Genomic DNA, 17,379 nt, shown 5'->3' with positions numbered 1-17,379 from the left:
TTCCTATTTTGGGAGACTCTTGAGATAAACTACCCTTCGCCTCTCGATAACCCTTTGAATATGAACGGTTTGACATTATGGCATCATTTGGTGTCTCTGGAGAGATGCCACCACGCTGAGTCACTGAAAAGAGCTTGCATGTTTCAACGGCACCAATTTACGAGACAAAATAAATTGATGTACACGAGATGGGCGAGATGATCCAAGTGGTTAGAGCGCAAATTTACTGACCGGAAGGTCCGTGGTTCGAACCCGACCTCTACCTCTCGACTTACCCTGTCTAGGCTCTAGCAACCTGACAGTATCCCAGCCCTCGTGCAATCTTCGGGTGGCATGGCAGTTAGGCACCGGAAGGGTGTTGCAGCTGAACTATGTCCACCCCTGGAACGACAAGTACCTACACAAGTTATTCGCATAGTTCCGAACGGACTGTATGTGCGCAAATCCGAATACTTGGTTCAGCACCATGCATACAACTTAGGTTTAGTGACTGTGGAACGGAGTTATTCCTTGTTCGATTTTTCTAGACAACACATGGGAGACAATAAAGTTCTTGGACTAGTTTACTTGTTAAAACTGGCATTTCTTTTGTGTGGAAGGGTCAATGCGGTAAATAGATTGCCACGCTTGCCGACTACGAGGCAGCCTATCTTTGCACATCAGAGTGGCTTGTTGCATTCCGAGACCGACCGTGTAACTGAATAATCAAAGGGATGGCATTCCAGGGGGGTCCCGGAAACGCGGTCGTAGCGTTATATTTTTCTTCACTCGCCTTTTTCAAAAAAGGCCGAGAAACACTGGACATGCGTTTTGTCTTCACAGGGAATCATCATCAGCACGTAGCTGACGAAATTCCAGTAGGTAGATTTGAACCCGGGGCCTCTTGGCTTGCAGTTTAAAAACTCGGTAGTCAGGCCACGAACAGCTGAACATCTCTGTGATAAGCTCCAGTTTTGACAAGATATGGTACCAGGTTTTATGTCTCATAAAAGTGACCTTAATTGTTCCTGTCGCAAACCCTGAGGCTCTTTGTTCTAACTTGTTGACGATCGTTCAACTCTGTATCGGTCCCTTGGCCTCCTGCTCCGCCCATTGTGGCATATCAAAAGGCATGGTCGCTCTACACAGCTCTTTATGGAGACGAAGGAAAGTTATTAGAGCTGTATTTCTAGGGTAATCACAGTGTTCCACAAGGTCGTGCTAGAATTTCCGTGAGGGGGCGAGAAGCGTCCGGTCAAAGATGCTCGATCCCGATTGGCTGGCATTCTGACCAATCAGAGCGTGCCGTGTCCTGCACGCGGCACATCCGTCCAGATGATGTGATGTTCAGTTATTCGGGACGGCTGGCCTCCGGACACTGCCGACCAGCCACAGTAGCGTCCCGGCGACACTGTCAGCAACCACATCATGCTTTCAAACGGACACTCATGACAGACCTTCACCTGGAGCCTAATTCTAGGTATGAACGCCAGAAGCAAAGGTCTACTGTGGCGCAAGAATAATTGTGTCCACACTACCCCATTTTATTGATCGACAATCATGCAAATTACCTCGCTTACGTTTTACCTAAAACCCCTAGCCACTTACTCCTGTGTCCCAGGTGCATAGACGCAATTAAACAACCCACTGAATTTTCATACCGGGAGCTGTGGTAGTGTAACAGTCAGATCCCTCCTATGTTGAGAGTTAAAGGGACCGCTTTAACGATGACAGAACAGAGTAACAAGCTAATCCACACTTCCACCACTTTTCACGCTAATCAGGCTATTTGGTGACCCGACTAAGCTTAGACATGCATACTCAGCGTCTCTGTACCACCTGTCGGGGTACACGCTAGCCGCGGGTTTGTTCGCTGAGTTGAAGCTGTCTTCTAACCGCACATTCCCCCTCACAACGCACTGTCTCCCCGACTGGTGATGTGACGTTTGTCACTAGGTTGCTCACCTCAGAGAACAAACCAGCAGTATAAAACGGACTACCGCTGTTCTCTTCATCTGTGCACACTTTCCATCGATATGGACGTTCATTCATCGCTGTTATGAGACGTTAATCCTGTGGTCAAACGACCTGTTATTGGAGCCACAAGTGATCAGGTTGGTTCATCCATTTATGGTTCCAAATGATGGGTGCTTCTACAATTTTAGGCGGTTTCTGTATTCAATCTGTTGGCCTTGAACGCTTACTGCCCTGTTGTTCATGGGGTAGATGTTCACGTCACAGCGGACTTGTTTTATTCGTGAATGTGTCTGGATGATCCCTACTTGAAGCAACTTCAAAAAAGCCATAAAACCGTATTGTTTGCAGTGGTCCTTACTCGATAAAGTGTGGGGCGAGAGGTGAGCTTACTAGCTGCTACGTGCCACATCTGAAAATATTTGGACTTTAAAGTAAACAGACTTTTCTAATCTTTCCGATTTGTAGAGCATTCCTTATTTCAGAATCACTTTGAGGTGTGTTTTTTATACCCTCCAGATAACTCGGAGAAGAAACCCAAACCCAAACTGATTATCAAAAAAGAATTCACGCGGCAACTTCCGATGAAATTATCAACCATTACTATACGCTTCCCGGAAGCTGTAGAAAAGGTATCCGTGGATAAAGGTGTGACAGCTGACGTGGATCGATCGGTAAGTACGTGTCAGATCTGTTGGTTATGCATCAGGAAGCATTTTTGACACGGTCACGTGATGCCCGTTTACACACGTTCTTCAGCAAATACTGCTTGGGCCCAAAAAATCAAAGAGCACGAATATGTCAAAGAATTCAAACTGACTGATAGTGCAACAGAGGTTTTTGCAAATAAGTGATTTCATTCAAATTTATCGAACAACCGGCTAGTCTTGTACAATATTCCGGTGCAAACATGAACTCAGTTCAATGGGGTAACCATCAGTAATGTGTCCAAGAGGAGAGAACTGACATCAAAACTCCCCTCTGGCTAGATGTTCAATACCACTATCTGGTGGAAACAGCTATTTTGTTCACCTTGGATAAAATATATCCTTCCAGAATGCTTTGTTGAACACTGCTTAATTTCAGTGCATCAAAAATACGACCATTTACACGAACTCGTTTGGCTACCAGTTTAACGGTGATACTACTGATGGGGGAGGAACGCGAGTAGTATGTTTTCTCGTAAATCCGCTTTGCGTCTCTTGAAAAGTGAGAGATCTATTACGGAATTTGTGGAGTCGCTTTGTAGCATTTGCCTGGATTTCAGCAACAGCCAATTACTATCCAGGAAAGTCCGGGAAGACGCGTTCAAAGTGGAGATAAATATTCAGTTTTTGTAAACAAGATGCATATGAGTGTTTTGCTTCTCTGTCCAGTAGTCTGTAACTGTCCGGTTGGCATTTTCTAATGAAAACCGCAGCGAAAGCCTTCTTCCTTCCACCAGATCTGCTAATTCGGTTAGCTTTAAATAAGGACAACCAGGCTATCGTACGAAGGATACGAGGAGCGTGTGAGACAGCTGTCTCCCTTGTAGAATTGCCATTTGGGCGTATGCTAGGTCGTCCCACCGCATCCGTAACGGAACCTTAGGCCTCACAGTTAACGGTTGATCTTCTGTCTTGTACCTTATGCCGGACCCAACCGAGGGTCCTCCCCCTTTACGAGCAATTATTCCATCTAGTGTTCTGTCTGAGATGCCTCATGATCCAGTTATATTTCTAACAAATCTGATCGCTATTCATTAGAAGAACTTTCATCAATTTTCGTAATGCACTACTCATAAGGTTGCTGAAAACCCGTCACCATCAGTTTTGTATTCCTTAGATGCGACACGTGTCGCATTGGTTTATGGGTGCTTGAAACAGTATCATCCAACCAAAAAAATATTGTTGCTTGGGATGTTTGTCACTTGATTCCTCGGTTATGTAAACTTTTAAAGTCAAAACACAGCATAGTGAACATTTTGGTTGCTGTGGCAAATCGTTCTCCAAGGTTTCTCCAATCATAGTTTTCAAATGGTAGAACACACCGCCAACGTGATTTACTGCTTTAAACTCAACTGACTCTGTTGCTTTTCGCTCTGTCCTTCTTGTGTTTCTTTTGCTCATTTCGACTTGTGTAAAGCTATTGTCTGCCTTCCTGTTGTCTGGTTTGCCATTGGTTCGTTCACCCCCAAGTTTTGGATAGTTTATGTCCTTTGTTCCTATTGGTTCATTCACACTGCGTTCTGTATTCATGCACACAACTGATTGGTCTACACAAATTCTCCATTGACAGTTCCTGTTATTTGATCCGTTGGGTTCTTTCCTATACTGGTCTTGTTCCGCTTGTCTGTTGGAAGTTTTTCTTTCTGGTCTGCTGTTTTTTGACCTTGGATTTATTCCGGCTCAAAGTTTGATGGTTCTCGATTTCCTTTTTTGACCTCAGGGATTGAAAGAAGAACGGAAGGTCCGTGGTTCGAACCCGACCTGTGCTTCTCGAATTCCCCTGTCTAGGCTTGGGCAACCTGGCAGTATCGCAGCCTTTGTGCTTCCTTTAGGTAACATGGCAGTTACGCACAGGGAGAGTGTTACAGCTGAACGATTACTATTATTTCAAACTTATTCGAGATAGTTGTGCAATGCTTAAAGCTGTCTCAAGAGTCAAGCCACTTGAGACTTAAATAAAAAAAGTACCTACCAAATGTTTAAAAATGTATATCCACCCAGCGGACCGGCTGAATCCGAGGCGGCCAGTCCCCATGAGCTTGTACTCTTACTATTTCTCGAACGCAACCTTTATTCTCTCAGGGTCTACAGCCGGCATCTTGTCTTTATCAAAAGGTGGACCACTCGAAATCGCTTCTGTCTCGGTTGAATGAACAACGCCAGTAAGTTTCGCATACGTACATTTATGCCGATCTTTTTATTAAGGCGACTGACCCCGTCAATCTAGTGTATGAATCAACTAACTGACAACTTGCTCCATAGATGAATTGTTCGCGACCCTCAATCTTTCAAGCCGTCATAGGATTTGCCATGTTGGTCATTTTTATTCAGAAAGTTGGATGCAATAGTACAAGCTGTCAGAAGACATTCCTTCACAATTTTGTTCACTTTGTAAGGACCAGTCTTGTCTACAACCTTGAAACCACGTGATACCCCTCTGAGAAGATTCAGTCCTGTAATCCGGTGAGAATGATATCACAACAACATCGTGAGATGCTTCAGTATGCACTTTTTTGTTGCTGTGTGAATGATAAACATGGTTCCTATGGGTTGAATGCATGAATCAACCTAGGTCATTTGGTCTCTGGCGGTTGCAAACGCTGTCCAGATCTCGTGTAATCAACAGAAAAGTAACGGGTTTGTCTACAACTGTCTTGAAAGAGGAATGACTCACTTGTAATGCACTACTCATAAGGTTGCTGAAAATTCGTCGACAACCCACGACCGGTTTCGCCCTTCTCGGGGCTCATCAGGTAGGCGCAGTCCCCGGGTTTCCGGCAACCTTATGTTCTACTTGAAACCAAATTGCACGAACTTAGCGAATATTCACTCATTTGCAAACTAACTTGATTTCAAGTAGAACATAATGTTGCCGGAAACTCGGGGACTGCGCCTACGTGATCAGCCCCAAGAAGGGCTAAACCGGTTGTGGGCTGTCGACCAATTTTCAGCAACCTTATGAGTAGTGCATCACATACATGTATCGCGATATCTCGAATATCGTTGCGACTAAAACATGAGGCGGTCTGGTGCAGCGCATTCAATTGCCTGGAAACATCACAAACGGGAGATTTAGCTGGGTTCCAGGCGAGTCTCTCGAAAAATCAAATTAGTTTGTAAATGCGTGTATTTCGCTAAGAATGATTCACGTATCTTGGGTGCCTTTGATGTTTGGCACAGTTCCTACGAATATCAAGCAGAAACCATTCGCGAGTGTAGGATTTGGTCGGAGAAGTCATTCAGAAGGCTAATTTGGTGTAAGCGGGTGGACTCGTTAAATCTGTGAGCTTCGACCCACACTCTAACAAAATCTAACAAAAGCTTACTATCGTGTGATAAGGATGGGGCGATAGTCAAGTTCCTTGTACGAATAAATGTGTGCTAAAATAAGACTTTTTAATCACTGACCAGTTGTCAAATGAATGCCACTTTGTTTTCGGGTGACCGTTGCTGATGTTTATCTGACAGCGCGTATAAATTCCAGTTTTAGAAATTTTGCATTTTTTCGTGAACTCAGCACGTACATGCCACAAATTGCTAGGTTGATTGAGATCAAAGCGGAAAGTTAGCCATCTCACAAACTGTGTACAACGGAACGGAAGTCAGCTAATTATGTGATGAGACATCTGAACCACGGCGTTACCTAGATGGAATGTCTCATTTTCCTACTTACTCTAGCGATGACTGACGATAAGGAATGTCTTCATGTCTGAATGTAGGCTAGAAGCTCGTCTAGCACTCAGTAACGATGATTCACTCATAGAGATGATATATGACAATTTAGAAAACAGATATACTCAACATTATCGTCGGCATTCATTACAGTTACTAGGCCGTTTGGGGAGATGTCTTCTCTAAAGTGCCACATCTGTTTATCAGCTTTGTTCTACCGGTCACCTGGCAAAGGTGATCTCGACTGAGTCGAACAGCTTTGGAACGTACTAGAACAACTTTACAAATCTGAAAATTATGTTGACGGCTACTTGTGAATCAGGATAGTATAACATATCTAAAGTATAGCAAAACAAATGATAGATATCATTGAAAATCCCATCAATTGTGACGATAAGTCAGGATTGCCCTCAAATTTTGTTGCATTATGCATTTTTGTCTTTTGTGTAAGCTTCTTTAAACACTGATCATGATTACTGGCAAGCAGAAAACTTTGCACCCCGTTCCCGGTCATTTGAATTTTGTTTTAAAACCTACGTTCTATCCCATGGCTCATTTTTATCGCGTTAGTTTTCATGACCAATGAGGTGTCCCATTTGCTTCGCCTAACGCAGCATAAACGCACGTGACTCACACAGCCCGAGTAACGCTTGATGAAAAAATCGATTTTATTTTATTGATTGAGAGCGCGGCCTCACTCAACTCTGCCTCATCACTTCAAATGTTTTAAACAGATGCTGTAACATCAGACATTCCAGTATGATGTTTTTTTTATGCCGAACTATCATTCGAATCGATTTTTAAAAAGACACAAGTCAATTATTACATCCCTAATTCACTTTTTTCTTAAAAAATTGTTCTAGGCGGAACCAACTTTGCGACGTGATTTTCCAGGTGGGACCGAAGCAAATCAACGCACACAGGGCTGTTTTAGCTGCCGGTTCAGATTACTTTTCTAATCTGTTCAAAGAAAATACGAACGATACCCGTTTGGGGACATTGACAGTTCCAGAGTTTGACGAAGCCGTGTTCACCAGCCTCATTAACTTCTTGTATACTGGCGGTAAGTGATTCACTAATGAATTCCGGTGTATTTGGTCACTTTGGTTTCTACTTGCTACTGGTGAAGGCCGTCCACCTCTTGGGTAGACCGGTGATCGACAAAGCCAAAACATTAAATAGGTTACCTTGCACATCGTCGGGTAAAAGCGCCGGAACACTGCTTGGTTCGGGTGTATCCAGGGTGTGGTGGTTAGACCAGCTAAAAGTCAAAATTGCTAGTTTCCAAGCCTTCGTTGCCCTATCAAATAGGACTAACCGATACCTGTCGTCAGGTCAACAACTCGGTTGATAGATGAAATTGATTTATTCGCCGAACGTTGCGGTGTCTGATTGGACTCTTCATTCATGTTTGATAAGTCCGGATCGGAGAGGCCTCGCACCGCACAGTATTTGGTCGATTGCGGGAAGTGTAAAAGTTGGACGCCAACAAACTAACTAGCGGCCCCGGGGTTTTCAAAGCCGCATTTTTTGAGGAAAAAATATTGAATTGGAGTGGTGTGGCGCGGCGCGTACACTCACTATTCTACTGACGTGCCAGAAAGGATGAAGAGTGAAGGGTGAAGAGTGCGAACAGATGACGGTATCAAACATATCGGTATATTGGGCAAAAATATTTCAAACTAGTCCTCATCTCTCTGACTGGAACAACGTTCAGAAACGCGTGACTGAGTTTCGATGAATCAACCGGCTGGATTGGAAGTGCTACCACAGGAAACTATTTTTTTGAATTTACGCTTAAGGCTGGTGTGAAGGAGGGATTATTACAACCTTGTCAAGGTGACCCGAGGGGTGTTTGCTTCTCTTGAAGAAACTACACTCGCTTTCATTGATAAGGGAAAGCCCAGACGAGGACGGCAAGTTTGTACAGATGGATGAAACAGATTTCGATATGTCTTGTACCCGATCCGATGGACCAGCGAGCGAGCTCCGGTGTACTCAGTATTCGAGATAGAACTTACACCTCGCTGGTGCGTTATTTCTCGATGACCGAGTGGGATTCGGTGGTAACCGAGTGACCATAAACAAAGATTGCAAGTAGTGCATGAGGATGTTGCTCTTTTTTGCTTGTTAGCAGTCCTGACAAACCAGTCAATGTATACAGTAATGCTCCGTACCGTCGGAGGAGGTGTGCTCGATAAACCTTGAATGTGGTATGTTGGTGCACCTGGTTCTACAGGCGAGCACCTAATCCGATCGAAGTTGAGTGTGCTTAACGAACTGAACCTATATCACGGTCGTGCGGATTACGTGTGACTAAAACGGCAAGATTCATGGGGGTCCGAAGTTGCAGCTGATGAAGAGAGAATGGCGCTGCGGTGCCAAACTCCCGTTCGAGACTGTGTGAATATCTCCACAAGATTTCGCTTTTCATGAGAGTAGTCGGTACCGAATCAGCATAAACGTCGGGCTGATGGGTCACCTTCGTCCATCCGGTGGGCGTGCTCTGTTCTACCTGACCATCACTCACGTTCCATCTGCAAGTACTGCAAAATTTGCGAACCAACTCCACCTGTTTTTTCATCTACATTAGTTAACTCCTCGTCTTCTTCATCACAGTTTTCCACCAACTCAGTCGTACGCTAGAAGACTCTTAGGCGGAATTCCACACGGATCCCCCTTTACCACTGGCATTCAGGTGCTGCCATGGCCGAGAAGTCCATCTCACGCAAGATTGGGCAAGAATTCGGGACGCTTGTGGGTCCGGCATCAAGACGAGATCTGATTGGTCGAAAGTCCGGACCCAACAGCCAATCATGACCCAGTATTGGCCGAATAGCGGTTGCCAGTGCCGCATCCAGAACGTATCAGAATTTCCAGGCTATATCTATGATGCACTGTACAAGTACTCTTGACTCGGCTTTGTGCGTTACTATACCTTGTGAACCTTTGGTGGGTGTTTTGACGTGAACGCTAGTTTGGGAAGCTCAGAACGAGAACTAAGCTGAGAAAAATAGCGTTACTACCAAGACGTTCACCTTAACACATTATGCGCTTTTCACCACCCCCAAGCAATCTAAATGTCTGTTAGGTGTCCGAATTTGGGTCACCAAACAGGTAGATCAGTCAGCTGATTTTTGGCCGAACCGTAATGTCGGTTTACTCGAGTTCACTAGGGGAATTCCAAAATACGTTAAGAAAAGATGACGTAACTTTCCAGACATTCCCACGATACGGGGGCCGTTTTTTGACGAGAGCCACACTTTTCTTTCGAGGTGGACAAATCGATTGTTTATTCTGTTGTTGATGCATTTCATGTGCGTATTTCTAAGCCACCCAACTGTGTTTTTCTTTCGCGCGTTCCTATTTTCACAGAAATCTGCGTGACCACAAGTACGGTGCAGAATTTGTTGGCCACTGCAATGGTTTTCCAAATTGAAGAGGTTCAAAAAGTCTGCTGGGAATTCATGCAACTGCGACTGTGCGCCGCGAATTGTTTGAGCATACTTCGTTTTGCTGATCTACTACAGAATACGGACTTGGTGAAAGCTTGCTTGCTTTTTGCTGGACAGTCTTTTGAGTAAGTTGTCACGTCTGACAGCTTCTTGCTACTCGCAAGATATAAGTATTTTTTCAAGAGCACGCATGAGTTTTGCGGGCTGCTAGATACCCTCAACCAGTCGGAACCGGAAAACATGGCATATCGCTGTATTGCGAATGCCGCTAAGTGAAGCGTGTAGATTCAATTCTATGGTGCTGTCAATCAGTTTATCGTGACCTGAAGCAGGGTGAAGCAAAAGTTCAATAGAAATGACCGGTTTCTAGGCGCAAACTCAACAGAATCTCCCGTTGATAAGATGGAGTTACGGGGTTCTGTTTCTGTCAGTAGTGAAGCAAGATGGGGCACTTTTTTAAAGGTCAAGTTGAAGGAGATGTCAGGAAAACTCTCGGCCCACGTAGGGAGTACCGTACATACTAATTTGAACGCTGAAGCAATTTAACCAGTATCGCAAAACGGCTGGTCGTGCAGGATGGTCGTTGGTTTGATCGCTGAGCTGGGCAATTTGACCACAAACGTTTCATCACCAGTCGAAGTGACACCATCAGTGCGTTGTTAGGGCGTGTAGCGGTGCGTAGCGATGGGCTGGTTGTTGTGCGTTGAGTCGTGTTGCGTGTGTGTTAATATACGTGCTGCCAGTCGGGGATGAACTCCGATCACGGTTGATTGTTCGGTCAGGCGGTTTCATTGATTGTTCTGTTATCCTGTGTCCTGGCTCATCGATGCCCACGTGACCTTTGAGCTTCACGCGCCTTCTTAAACTTTCGTGGATATTCATTGACTATCACGCAATTGTAAATGAACGCTGCAAATCGGTTCCACTGGTTCCCTGGTAAACCCCATGGGGTACAACTTGCATTAGACGTGAGGTGGAGTTACAAGAGGACCACATACTACTCGCATACCTCACCAGTAGTGTTCGCCGTTACACTAGTAATTTGTGCATTTCTCCCAAAAACAAATAAGGATCACGTGAAGTACACTCGTGTGAACACCGGGTTTGGTTTTACTCGGAGATCTTAGCGGATCCAAGTTGAATCTCTACCCTCTAGTTCATGAAGATCGAAAAATTCACCGTTACACTAGTAATTTGTGCGTTGCTCCCAAAAACAAACAAGGATCACACGAAGTGCACTCGTGTGAACACCGGGTTTGGTTATACTTGGATATCTTAGCGGATCCAAGTTGAATCTCTCGTTTCCGATCTCCTCTACCCTCTAGTTCATGAAGATCGAAAAGTCACCGAAAGACTGAGCCTTGCAGTAGTGTAACGGTTTGTATACTTCCGCGACTCATTGAGCCATACTGAAGAGTGCCCGCACGATGATCGCAGAATCTCTTATACCAGGTTAGTCGATTGTTAGGGTTTTGACCAACACCTGGCCGTCCTGTTTGGGGATTGGAACATTAGCGGAGACCTGTTCTGTAAAAATGGTAAGGCACTCGCATTTCCCGCCAAACACCGCTGTCTTGAGCTCAGGCTATTGAGCCAAAGGTTTTAGTCGAGGTGTTCTGGAAGTACTCGGGCTCACTTACCACCATCAAGGTATCAGTGTTGAACAATGACGCTATGATGACATTCTAATCTGAAAATGCGGTGATTCTCCGAAGCGTCGATTGCCTCTGAAATGTGATCAGGACGGTCTCTTCGGTGGTCCCTCTTGGGCATAGAAAGTTTTTATTTTTCATCTTGTGCACGGTACCACTTCAATTATTCCGTTTTGTTGAGGAACTCCAGATGTTTGGATTGCAGTGTTTGATCCCAAGTGGATCATTGCAGACCTACATGTCATTGCGGACCTACATGAAATTCTTTATTTCTGATCAAGACGACGAATATTTTTCACTCAGTAATTGGTTTGAGCACGAGTACTATGATACTTTTGTATGGTCTCCATTTGATTCGGTCCCAGTGCACTGATCCACACAGTTCTTTCAGCCGCTTTCTCATCCACACTCAGCTTTCGACTTCATGCAAAAAAGTTCACATGTGGCGTGCTAATTACCCGTTCATTACAGGACCAAACGTTCTGCATTCTGTCATTCTTCTACCTGAATATCTTTGAGCTAGACAGACAGACGTTAGCCGCCATCCTTCCAGTTCAGGAAGGAGGCTATCCTTGTTGGGGGTTAGGGAGAAAAACGAACCTACTTACAAGGTTGCTGAAGACCTTTCGACAACCCGCCCTTCTTGGAACCCATCAGGTAGGCGCAGTCCCAGCGTTTCCGTCAACCTTATATTCTACCTGAGCCCAAATTGAACTGATTTCGACAAGCAGATTAATTTGGTTTTCAAGCGAGACTAAACCCAGCTCAGTCTACATTGATAACCAAATAGATATGCGAATGAGTGTGAAATCTGTCCAATTCGGGTTCAAGTGGAACATAATCCCGACAGAAACGCGGTGACTGCGCCTATCTGATGATCCCCAAGAAGGGCGAAACATGTTCGCGGCTGTCGACGAGTTTTCAGCAAACTTGTGAGTAGTTTCCTTTAAATATACTGCATATCTCGAATATCGTACCAACTGAAATACGAGGCAGCCTTCATGCAGCACATTCAGTTGAAGATATCATAAACAAGAGATCCAGCTGAGGATAAATTGATATGCGAATGAGTTTTTTTGCCGTCAACAAGCCCCATAACATTGTTCACCTTTTGCAAGTAATCTCTACGTCTGATGGAGACAATCAGGTGTGAAGTTGTCCGAGAGGAAACGAACTCAAGATCTTTGGCAGTGTGAAGGCATCGGTAATGTGGCGTTCTTGTGTTGCTCTGTTTTCCCTGTGCTTGGTTATAAACGCTTCGTCACCAACCCAGGTGATCCCCTCCGGGCATACACGGCAGTTCAGAGAGCACGTTGGTGTACTGGCGTTGAACAAAGCTGCGTCTGTGCTCATACAGGTCTTGCTGATAGGCTGTCACCCGTGCTTACTACTGAGCGCTTGGACGGTCGGCCCCGTTTGCTGGTAGTTGGCCTCTTTTCTGATTGGTTGATGCCCGAGTGAGTTTTGAATTTTTCTGCCCGTGTAACGGTGATACTACTGATGGGGAGGCATGCGAGTAGTACGTGTTTTTCGTGAAATTTCGCTTTGCGTCTCTTGAGAAGGAGAGATCTGTTGCGGAATTTGTGGAGCCGCTTTGTAACATTTGCTTGGATGTGAGCAATGAATGATTGGAGTTAATGAATATCCAGGGAATTTCAGAAAGACGCGTTCAAGCGGAGGATGCATATTTAGTTCTTGTAAATAAAATGCATAAGAGAATTTTGCTTCCCTGTCGAAAAGTCTGTAACCGGTCAGTTGACATTTTCTAAGTGATAATTCCGCAACGAAGGCCTTCTTCCTTTCACCTGTACCAGATGACTCGTGACCTGTCTGTTATACCATTATAATTCTTGCCACCTGATTGCTAGTTACTTTTTCAGTGTCCACCCAAGTTTACAGTCATTTTCTTGTAATAGTACTTCGATTGGGTAAAGTCCGTTTGATTGGGTGCGTGGCAGTACGACTGTCTTTTTCACTGTTATTCAAACATGGTGAAAGTGTTGGTGACAACCTGCCTACCGGTTTGACTGATGTCTACGGGTTGTTGGTCCCTGAGCTGTCCAGGACGTTGAAGCGCTCGACGAAGACTTCAATGAAGAAAAAATTTTGATAAATGCGCGAATTCCCACAAAACTGCGTACACCTCAGACTGCCTATAAAACGTGCAGGCTCGTCTTGGCCAGCAGGAAATTCATCGTTTGCATTACGTTCTCGAGGTCATACGACTTTACTGAGTAAGCTAGTTTCATAAAGGAAACTACTCACAAGGTTGCGGGAAAATCTTCGACAGTCCACGACCGGTTTCGCGCTTCTTGGGGCTCATCAGGTAGGCGCAGTCCNNNAAATGAGTGTATTGTTTGAAGCCAGTTTCATGTTTGAACGTCGTAAAACTGAGTGGTCACCACTGAAAGTCATGAGTAGTGCATCACTGGGGAGCGCAGTCCGAACCTATGGGCAGAGGCTCATCATTGTCCTTTATCTGCGCACACGTCTAGATGGAGTCCCCGAGCCCTCAGTCGTACTAATCCTGGTTGGCTCCTGGAGTGACGGATTGCCAGAGGATGGCTAGGCTAGGGTTTGTAGATCAACCAACAGCGCGAGTAAAGCATTTGACTGTTAAAAATATCACTTTAGGTGCTCGAGAGCACCGCACCGTAATTATGTCAACATCATCAGACCAGAAAAGTTCCGGTCTGTCAACCATTTGTTAACAGAGTGACTATCTTGTTGGGGGGTGCAGAAGCTAGTTGGTCAATTACTTTTGAATCATGAGATTGAATCAGGAGATTTTGAGACTTCTCAGCCGTGATTTTGATGCTACCTAACCGCCACCGTACGCTGGCGTATAAGTTTATCGCTTATGTCGTCACCTTTGTAGAAAAAATCCTGAATTTCTGCTTTTTACACCTTTGACACACCGAATCTTCTTCAGTGAACTCGTTAAACGCGACGAAGATCTACTGGCGCTGGACGGAGATCTTTTCGAGAAGCTCATTTCATCAAGAGAAGTCGACTTTTCGGAAGATCTTCGTATGAAAGCCATACTTCGCTGGGTGAATCACGATGCTGATGGACGGCAGAGCGTAGCTTCCAAGTTGTGCGGCTATATTGACATTTCTCGTCTATCCAAGGAGTACTTTGTTCATCTGTGTCGGTCCGAAGCACAATGGGGAAGCACCCCATGGCTGGGAAAATTTCTCATGAACGCACTCATGCGTCAGCTCAACTTGGTAGAACCCGAAACAACAGCCGTGGAGAAATCAAAGATCCCGGAATACAACGATGTAAGTCCCGAAGATGAATTGAAAAATGTCAGTCAAATGACACTTTGGCAACCATTCTTCACTTGACAGTTTTCAAGTCATTCAGAAGATCAAAGAGAAACATTTTCACTCTTCCAGACACTTTATCCAGTCTATTAGTTCAAAAAGCCCTCCTTATGTCTTCGCAGTTTGACTGTATTCAGTCAGTGAGATTACAATGGAAGTCGAATGCCACTCATATTATATGTTCTTCTTGGAGCACATGGTGGATGTTTTCTGTACGCTTCAACATTTATATTTCAACTGAGATTTCGTGCTATCAATGAGGCCGATTTGCGTAGAAAAGCCGAGGAGCACTGTACAGCTGTTTCACCCTTGTTTAGAAGCATCCGGCCAATCGTTAAACACAGTCATTTGGCCACGATGATTGATCAGCAGTGTGGTGAGCTCTCACTTAGACAGGACCTAGCGGAAATCAAATCACGTGACCGCGTACTGATTGGCTTATCGAGTGACGATGTGTCAGATGGATGTTTCACTCATCGGGTGAATTTTACTCTTCCTCTGAGTCGTTTATAGACTAGTCGTAATGTGAGGTTTCGGAACAAGGGAGAGAGCTAATCACACTGATGTTTAGCCGCTCAAGTCGAACGGTGTTCAACAACTGGTCGGAAGTTCGCAGTCAAAAAAACTCCCTGAGATTTGTGATGATGAGTTCTAACAAGGATGAAACAGTTGTACACTGCTTCCCGGCTTTGCAGTCTTAGCGACTTGACGCAATCTTACTTAGAAATGACAAAATCCCCTCACCACTAGGATCATCAACTTTTATTGCCGGTTGCTTTGATAGGCTGAATGTTCATTCTACGCAACGTGTCCTCCCTTAAGTCGCACTAGAACTTTCGAGTCTGTAACCTGGGAGTACGCCTCCTCGAAACATTTGAGCCGAACGGTGTGTATTCTCCTCTGCAAGCATGAAATGCATACATTTATTCAAGAATCTGCTTCTAATGATGTTGACTACACTATTTTTGTTGCTTCCAAAACACGAATTGTGAAAGCATGGAACATAATGATTTTGACATTGTGGTACGGTGCTGTGTTGTATTAGGGGAACCAACTCCGAACGTGACTGGACTACACAACTGCCAGTGGAACAACCGTTTCCGCTGGGACAGATTTAATTGGTTGTTCTTCACTTGCCCTTGACAGATGAGTTATAATTTTAGTATCACTTTTTGGCCCGCCTAGAACTTTCCACGTTAGCTTTATAAGCGGCCCGTTTTCAGCTGCACGTGACGCCAATGCTCGTCAGTGATCAATAGATCAGCTGATTCGCACGTTCATTGGCTTTCTGGTTTGGCTAAGCGCATCAGGCTATCAAGCGGCTGTCTAGACTCGGGTTCACAGTGTTAAAAAGACATTAGGAAAACTGTGGTTCATGCATTGGTTTTCCAGAATGGTATGCCAGTGGAACACTATGGGCCGCAGCAACCAGCTTGTAGTTAGTTGGCCATCAGGAAGCACAATGATACGTCTTTGACGCTCGACTGTTTCTGTGTCTGGTGCGTGATAAATCCATTCGTGTGACGTCTCCCTTTGAATGACACAAAACTTGCTCCACCTGGATCAAGACTTGAGCTGTGTAGCCTGGATTGATGGATGGAGCCGTAGGAGACAGATTTCCATTCGACAATATCCACAATCAGTGTGAAGTGCGAGTTACCATGTACGTTTGAGAGTGCACTGAGTTTACTTAAACAAAACAATATCAAGATAATGGTGGGCAGGTGAGGTCCATTAGTTCACAGTCGGCATTAATTGGAAGAGGTTAAACAGTGATTTATGGTGGAATTGGATGAGTCTTGAGAAGAAAAGATGGGATGAGTGAGCTTTCAATCTGAGAAGTCCCCTGTTGGGCAGGTAGTCATCACGTAATAACGCGATGTGAGTCCTTATGATCTGGGAGTGTGTAGTGAATAGCTGCTATAGCTCAGGTATTTTACGCACTGTCAGGTTATCTGAGAGTGAACACGGTTTGTAGTATTTTCTGCCAAATCGACCATTTGGCTTTGTTATGCTTTGTTATCAAACAAACTCCGGACATGGGTGTCCACCCCTGCATAAGTCTTGAAGAGTTTCGGTCATTGTGAAGATCCTGTAATTACTTGCGCGATTCGACCTCCAAGTACCATAAGAAAACGCTTGATGGTCCTCGAATATATTTATGAGTAGGATAGTGCACTACGCTCATTGCACGGTTTAGATCCATTTCTCTCGGGAATGTTGAATACCTTGGCATTACTGGAGCCAAGAATGTGTTCGTGTAATTCCGGTGTACTATTCCACCAGCACAGGATGGGCACGTCTGAGGTTTCACTTGTGAACAGGCGAACATGTTGACAATGTTGTGGAATGTAGGTAGCTCGGGTGCGCTGCTTGGTTGTTGGTCTGTTCGCCGAACTTGGCAGTTGGATTGCAAACGTTTCATCACCAGTCGAGGTGACATGATCGGTGCGGGGTTGAGTCACTGATTGATTGATTAATTAATTAATTAATAATTAGTTTCATTTTTGTTTACAGTTCATTGTAATTGCTGGCGGTGGACTTGCAAAAGATGTGGTGGAGTTTTTTGACCTAAAGACACAAACCTGGACATCCACTTCTTCCAGCGATG

The 17,379-nt window shown here is 44.8% G+C and overlaps 1 protein-coding gene across 1 annotated transcript in view; it reads left to right on the top strand.

Annotated features, from left to right (window-relative positions):
- Window positions 1-17,379, top strand: part of T265_04447 (hypothetical protein) — a gene marked incomplete at both ends in the record, with an annotated part of 40,974 nt that overhangs the window by 14,962 nt on the left and 8,633 nt on the right. The window contains 6 exons of the mRNA XM_009169196.1: window positions 2,473-2,627; window positions 4,743-4,822; window positions 7,196-7,395; window positions 9,708-9,912; window positions 14,372-14,723; window positions 17,286-17,324. Coding sequence (XP_009167460.1) covers window positions 2,473-2,627; window positions 4,743-4,822; window positions 7,196-7,395; window positions 9,708-9,912; window positions 14,372-14,723; window positions 17,286-17,324 — 1,031 coding nt within the window. The remainder of the gene's footprint in view (window positions 1-2,472; window positions 2,628-4,742; window positions 4,823-7,195; window positions 7,396-9,707; window positions 9,913-14,371; window positions 14,724-17,285; window positions 17,325-17,379) is intronic.

Source organism: Opisthorchis viverrini (genome assembly GCF_000715545.1).
Source record: "Opisthorchis viverrini unplaced genomic scaffold opera_v5_76, whole genome shotgun sequence".
Classification (NCBI taxonomy): domain Eukaryota; kingdom Metazoa; phylum Platyhelminthes; class Trematoda; order Opisthorchiida; family Opisthorchiidae; genus Opisthorchis; species Opisthorchis viverrini.
Note: the sequence above shows the minus strand (reverse complement) of the source record. Positions and strands in the feature narration are given on the sequence as shown.